The sequence below is a fragment of the Geospiza fortis genome, unplaced genomic scaffold (genome assembly GCF_000277835.1).
Source record: "Geospiza fortis unplaced genomic scaffold, GeoFor_1.0 scaffold10, whole genome shotgun sequence".
Classification (NCBI taxonomy): domain Eukaryota; kingdom Metazoa; phylum Chordata; class Aves; order Passeriformes; family Thraupidae; genus Geospiza; species Geospiza fortis.
This window is the reverse complement of record NW_005054326.1, coordinates 578089-584922: the sequence shown is the minus strand read 5'-3', so window position 1 is coordinate 584922 and position 6834 is coordinate 578089. Positions and strand designations below refer to the sequence as shown.

At 37.9% G+C, this 6834-nt stretch overlaps 1 protein-coding gene across 2 annotated transcripts in view; it reads left to right on the top strand.

Moving 5' to 3' along the window:
- ERC1 (ELKS/RAB6-interacting/CAST family member 1) overlaps window positions 1–6834 on the top strand; it is a 271003-nt gene that overhangs the window by 61068 nt on the left and 203101 nt on the right. Inside the window, exons 3-5 of one of the 2 annotated variants that reach the window (XM_005421021.2) lie at window positions 701–775; window positions 2768–2923; window positions 5078–5161. In XM_005421021.2, coding sequence (XP_005421078.1) covers window positions 701–775; window positions 2768–2923; window positions 5078–5161 — 315 coding nt within the window. The remainder of the gene's footprint in view (window positions 1–700; window positions 776–2767; window positions 2924–5077; window positions 5162–6834) is intronic. The other variant, XM_005421022.2, reaches the window with a different exon arrangement.

The following is a 6834-nucleotide window of genomic DNA, read 5'->3' as shown; positions in this document are numbered from 1 at the left end:
TTACATGTGCCGGCTTGAAACCCCAGCTTTATATGATAGAACAAGTTGTTTCAGCTTTCTGTAATTTTATCCCTTAGCAAGCAGTTTGATGCATGATATTGCTGTGAATTTCCATCAACAGAAATATCACATGGACTTTGTATCCTCCTGTCTGCATCCCCTGAGCCTCTAGAGCAATGTGCTGTACAGTCATGTATTTTCAGCTGTGAGAAGGGTTTTTCATCCTCTATAGTTAAATGTTGCCACTCTGGGGTAAAAAATGCTGGAAAAAGAGTTAACATCAGCTGCACCTTATAACTTGCTGAAATAGAAACCACACTGTTGCTGCTTTCAGTAAGCCTCTAGTGAACTGCATTATGTGTATGTCTTCCATGAGAAACTACCAAGAGTTCAGATTAGTTTAGCAGGCAGATGATGGAGCTTTGTAGTGGACCCAGCTGTCATTTCAAGCTTATGTTGATTAAGAGGGTAGTCAAAGGCGCAGTTTGTGCTGTGCCTTTTTACCTGTGCCTGGGATTCTGTTGAATGAGCTTTTGGCAATCCTTTCTGCGATACGAGAAGTGATAAAATGCGTGGACTGGCAACACCAGAAAGCAGCACTGACTTATGCTGTGTATTAGAAAGAGAAGCTTCTAGTAATTATGTTTTTATTGGGGCCCTGCCATTAGTCTAACTCTTGCTTTCATTTCTGCTGGCACAGGAAATCCATCGTCGATTTGAGAACGCTCCCGACACGGCCAAGACAAAGGCTCTCCAAACTGTTATTGAGATGAAGGTAGGTGCTTGTTGTGTATGGGCAGCAGGAGAATTTGTTCTCTGGAAAATGGGTTTTCATCTGAAAGGTGACTCTACCAAATACCATCTGCTTCCGTCGGTCTTGTAATTTAAAATAAGTATATTTTTATACTGTTTTATTATTATTTTATTTGTTACTATTGATCACTGAAGAGACAGACACAGTAGAAACTTGTCTTCTGTCTGCCTGCAGCAGCAGATACAGATTTCTTGCAGTTAACCAAAAGTTCACTATATTACAAGAATGGGAATGATAGGTTAATATGAAAGATTTGTGGGATTTTATGATGTGGGTTCTTTTCTTTTTATGTTATCAATGTTTGAAGTATTGCTTTGCATTCTGTGTGTTAGCAAACTTGACACCCACTTAAAGAATGGGTCATATAGCTGGAAATATGTCTGTATGCCACCATAAACCTAACTTTTCTAGATGAATTTGTGATTGAATTCTTAAGCCATTAGTGTAAGTATTTAATGGACTGATGGCAATTGGCCAAGAGCTCAGGAGCCATAATCAAGTGTGTGGTTTACACAGCTTTATGCAATCATATTTCATATTTAATTGCTCATAAAGTACATCAGACAGGGTTTGGACAAATGGAATTGAAAATTTGGAAAGTGTCTTTGCAAGCTGTTCTTTCCCATTTTGTATCCCTCCTTTTTATTTTATTTTCCTTCCTTTCGTTCTCCTGCAACTTTTTCCATTCTATATCAGTGTTTTCCTTGTTTATATCCCATCTTTCATTTCCTATCACTCTTTTATTAGTCATCTTTGTGGTCCATAGTAATGGAAACTAGCTGACCATCTGGTAACATTAGGTGTCTTTGCTATCAAAAGAGAAACAGAGGGACATTTCTGGGAAATGATGTGAGCACTGAAACTAAATACTGTTGTCAATTTCAACATATCATTTCATCTTACTAACTCTAATTTTTTGCTGCAAAAATCCACTTTCTACATTTTAACTGAAGTATCAACATTAAGCAGGAAATCCAGTTAGATCTTCATAATGATGCTTTTAAAAATACAGTCTTATGAATGAAAACCTGTATTAAAAAGATCAGCTTTTTGTTTAGCTGTGCTTTGCTTATCAAAGAATAGGTTAGAAAGGTTTTGTTTATGAAAGTCTGAAGTATAGTTTCAAATCAGATCTGTCTCTCCAGGAAAGACTAAATATTTTGGTGAAATGAAATAAGAAAAAAATAGACTGCTTTAAGAGATAATAGTTCCTAAATACATATCCATGGTCATGAGTGTACATGGAGCTCTGTGTGCTGTGTGAATCTGTTCTTGCTGTTCTAACACAAAAGACTTCTAAAGAAACAGTAAACCAGGTCCCCTGAATGAATACCTCTGATCATCCTGTAAAAGTATGAGGATGATGATAGATTGACTTTGTTTTTCCACATGGCTATTTTCAACCCACTGAAATGTTTTATACATTGTACATATGAGCCAGCATCCTTTACTACTTTATCCAATCAATAATGGATTGTTGCACGTTTTCCTTGCTTGTGGTGCTTTGCTGTTCCCCATTTGTGACCTCACTTAAATTAACTAGTGGCACAAACCCGATTTCTTACCGTTCTTGCAGTCACATTTTGCTGTCCATTCAATTTGCTGTCCATTCAATTCGAATTACATTTCTCTCTGAAAAGGCAACATTTCCTCACGTTCCTTTATTTATTCATTTATTTATTTATTTCATCCTACGTGATGTTTCTGCCCTGAACCATGTTTTCTTTCTGTACTATACTCTTGCTTTCCTTGAAAGGTAAAAACTAAATTGAAAAATGAGTATCCGAGCTCTTATATGTAAAGAGTTGAACGCTGATTTCTCTAAGAACTTCCTAAGCAAATTTCAAGGGCAGGTAATTTATTGGACATGGATCTCCTTTTGTTTTGCTACAACAATATGTTAACAAATCACCTAACTGTGTGTCTTTATCCATCTCCTTTAATCACTTTCAGGATTCAAAAATCTCTTCCATGGAGCGTGGCCTCCGGGATTTGGAAGAAGAGATTCAGATGCTGAAGTCCAACGGAGCCCTGAGCACGGAGGAGCGGGAGGAGGAGATGAAGCAAATGGAGGTGTACAGGAGCCACTCCAAATTCATGAAAAACAAGGTACTGGGAAAACAGCTGACAGCCCTTCTTAAACTGAGCTGAGGGAACAGAGCAGAGAAATGTGCATGCTTTAGTTAGCAATTATGGTCTGCGTTCCCAGGCAAATGCTGGCAAACAGAATGGATTTAGTACATGTCAGGAAGCCACTAAAGTAACTTGAAAATATGTAAGAAAATTTAAAATTGAAATATTTTGAAAATTGGAAAAATTTAATTGAAAATATTAGAATGGTTTTTCAGTAAAATCAGTGGCCCAGGTTTTCCTTTTATTGTCACACATGATATTATTCCTCTTTTTTTCCTCTTTTTTTCCTCTTTTTTTCCTCTTTTTTTCCTCTTTTTTTCCTCTTTTTTTCCTCTTTTTTTCCTCTTTTTTTCCTCCCTTTTTTCCTCCTTTTTTTCCCCCCCTTTTTTTCCCCCCCTTTTTTTCCCCCCCTTTTTCCGTTTTCCTTCTTGCTTTCCTTCTTGCTTTCCTTCTTGCTTTCCTTCTTGCTTTCCTTCTTGCTTTCCTTCTTGCTTTCCTTCTTGCTTTCCTTCTTGCTTTCCTTCTTGCTTTCCTTTCCCCCCCTTTTTCCGTTTTCCTTCTTGCTTTCCTTCTTGCTTTCCTTCTTGCTTTCCTTCTTGCTTTCCTTCTTGCTTTCCTTCTTGCTTTCCTTCTTGCTTTCCTTCTTGTTTTCTTTTCCTTTTTCTCCTTTTCCTTTTCTTTCCCCTTTCCCCTTCCCCATACCCATCCATTATTGGTTCGGGTTTCATTTGGTCCGATGTCTTTCCAAAGGTAGTTCATTGAAAAAAGGAAATTCCTTTTTGCAGCCGTTGTACAACTGTTTGGCCTTTCCATTACGTAAAAGTTGAGAAGAGGATGAACTGGCACAATAATGGCTTTCCACTCCACTCTCCTTCCAGCAGTGGAGTCAGCATGAGAGCAGAGTCTGCAACAGTGGTGCTGCTGACATTTCTTCTGTTGTTTGCAATACAGGACAAATACAGCAGTGAGAGATGTTGGTCCTCACTTGTAAAGATGGACACTGGCTTTTGAATTGTCTGCAGGCAAAAGTCAATCCATTCTTTGTTTCTCAGTCTTTTAGCAGCTCCTAGCATTCTTTAGTGAAGGTTCAGGCCCTCTTGTGCAGTAAATTTAAGTATACTGTGAACAGCCTTTCTCAATTAGCTTGTGTGCTTTCCCTGCAAGAAGGATACAAACCCTGGAACAGAGGTTTAAAATTACTCTACTAGGTCCTGAACAATTGTAACCCACTGCATTTGTCCTACTTGAAATTATTGGTCAAAAAAAGAGTGCTGGGTGAAGTGTCTTGGAGAAAGCAGTGTTACTTGCCCCAAAGTAGATACAAGTACTAAGTGTGGGTTCCTTCCTCTTGCCTCACACCAGTTTACTGAAACACCTCAAGATAACCACTTCTGTTCTTGCTTTTGCTATTTATCCCACTGGGTTGCTTCTAGGAACTGAAGAGGGCACCTTGTTCAAATTAGGAATGGAGGAGGAGGTTATAGCACCACTTCCTTCCATCTTTTCTTCTTTCTTTCCTTCTTTCATTGTTAGCAACTCTTCAATTTCCCCTTGTCCTCTCCCTCTGTGGATCTATAGATCTGCTCAGCTGCTTGATTTCTCTTCTGTCTCCTGGTCTGCTCACTTATGTTCCTGCAGAAAATGTCTTCCTTTTTGATATCTGTTTGCTTATGACTCATGGCCATCTCCAATCCTCACATCTTGCTGTCCTACCTTGTTCTGTAATTGCACAGCATTTATTTTTTCAGCGTTGTGTTGTATACATAATTTGTGGCTGTAGCTTGACAATTAACATTATTTCTCTGAAGTATGTCCTTTTTCCTGTTGTAATTTCCCTATGAACTGCAGTTTCAAAACCCTTGGGATGAGTGCCACATACTTGACATATGTAAACATAACCATAACTGTATATCTTCTGTTTCATAATCAAATTCTTGTCAGACAGCTTTTATGAAATTACACAGACATTGAACTTTTGAGAGGACTTAGTGAAGAATGGAAGAGAAAATGAGTGACCAGTGTTGATCCTTCTGTTCAGTCCTTTTGTCACTTTCAGTCAGTTGGACTGAAACAGGCTGACTAGAAGCTGACAAATAATAAATATTTAAAAGCATAATAATGTCGTGACAGGTAGAGCAACTGAAGGAAGAGCTAAGTGCCAAAGAGGCTCAAGGGGAGGACCTGAAAAAAAGAGTGGCTGGTCTCCAGACCGAGGTCTCTGCAGTAAGATCTCTCTTTTGTGTGCAGTGGCCATTCACTGGGGCTTGCTAGCTCTTCTGGCTTTCTTCTCTTACCTCCTTCATGGCTTGATATAACAAGTAGAACTAACAGCCTGCTCAGCCTTGTAGCTACCTTTTTGTTCACATGGTTTTGGTGTCCATAAATAACATCACTCTCCAGCTGAACATCTGTATTTGTTTTATTGCTGTTTTTTAATGGTATGAGCTGTTTGAGCAATAACCTACTCTTCTCTACTGAAGCAGATTTTCAAAAGCATTCAGCACCCATTTTGGGGACAGACTTTCAAAGAGATTTCCTTTTCCTAGTGAAAAAAAAACTAATTTGAAAACTTGTGTTGAGCCCTCTTAACATTGTTTCACAAAAAAATCATGAAATCTGGATGCTGAACGCTTTTATAACTGATTGCTCAATTTTAGCAGCATGAATTTAGGTTATTCCTTTGCTGTGAATTTGGAATTTCACTCAGAAGAGTGAATATGGTTTCTCATCTAGAAGAGAGATGTGAGCGCTTGATGCTGTCTTCACTTCTCTTGCAAATGTGGATGGTGTGTGCTGCATTCTTACTAAAGAGCTCTGGCACGTTGGCAGGGTGGGCTTGCAGCTCTGAAATGGGACACAAGAATCTTGTCTGGAGAAAGGATCTCACAGTGCTGCTTGGGAATCTTCACCTAATGAAATGCTGTAAACATCTTTTCTGAGATGTGCCCAAAAACAATCTGTCTTTTTGAGAAAGTTTTACTCTGATTCATCTACTTACTAATTGAAAAAGTTTGTGTCATCTGAGATTTTTTAAGGAGGCTTTTTTGTTTAGATACTCTAGAGAAGGTAACCAGTAAATAATTCAGCTCTTTGCAGTTAGAGTTGTTCTGTGCCTGGCAGTATTGTGCAACTGGTGGCTGACAGCAGAAATAGTGCAGCTGACATCAATACCTCTGTGCTGAATTGAAATAGGTGGCAAAATCATCCTCTGGGCATATTTGCTTTTAGTAAAATATGAAAAAAAACCAACTTAGCAGGTTTGAATTAGTGAACAACAAACTATTGAGTAGCTCTGTAAATTCTTATATACCTTCTCAGTGTTCCATTTAATAAAATGAGTTTGAGAGGTTTTTTGAGATGCATGTCCTTTTCCTTCCCCATTCCCTCATGTCTACAGTTTCACACTGGAACACAGGAGTCCTGGGTTAACTATTTTGATACTATTTTAACACTCTTTGGTAAAGAGTTTTATTCCTTTAATTGCCCACTATTGAAACAGTGTTGTCAATATAAAAGTGCATTTATCCAAGCTTTTTTTTTTTCCTCAGTTATTTCTACAAGTATGTGCATTTATTCTAATCAAAAACTTTAAAAAATATAACCTTTAGTATTATTTTGTTCATGTGGCATGTTTCCAAACATGGACAGTAATTTGGACAATTTTTTTATCTTGTGATGTCCTTTAATTTCTGTTTTGAAGCACTGGACAATGCACTTTTGAGGCTAAGGGATTTTTTTTTTTTAATGTCGCAAACAGAATTGTTCAAGTTGACAAAGACTGTTAAGTTTTTAGAAATACATCCACCTATACTATATAATATGTAGTGGTAAAATATTGCTATTCTGTGAGATAGGAAGCAAACCAGAAAGCTGGTTACAAACTTGGG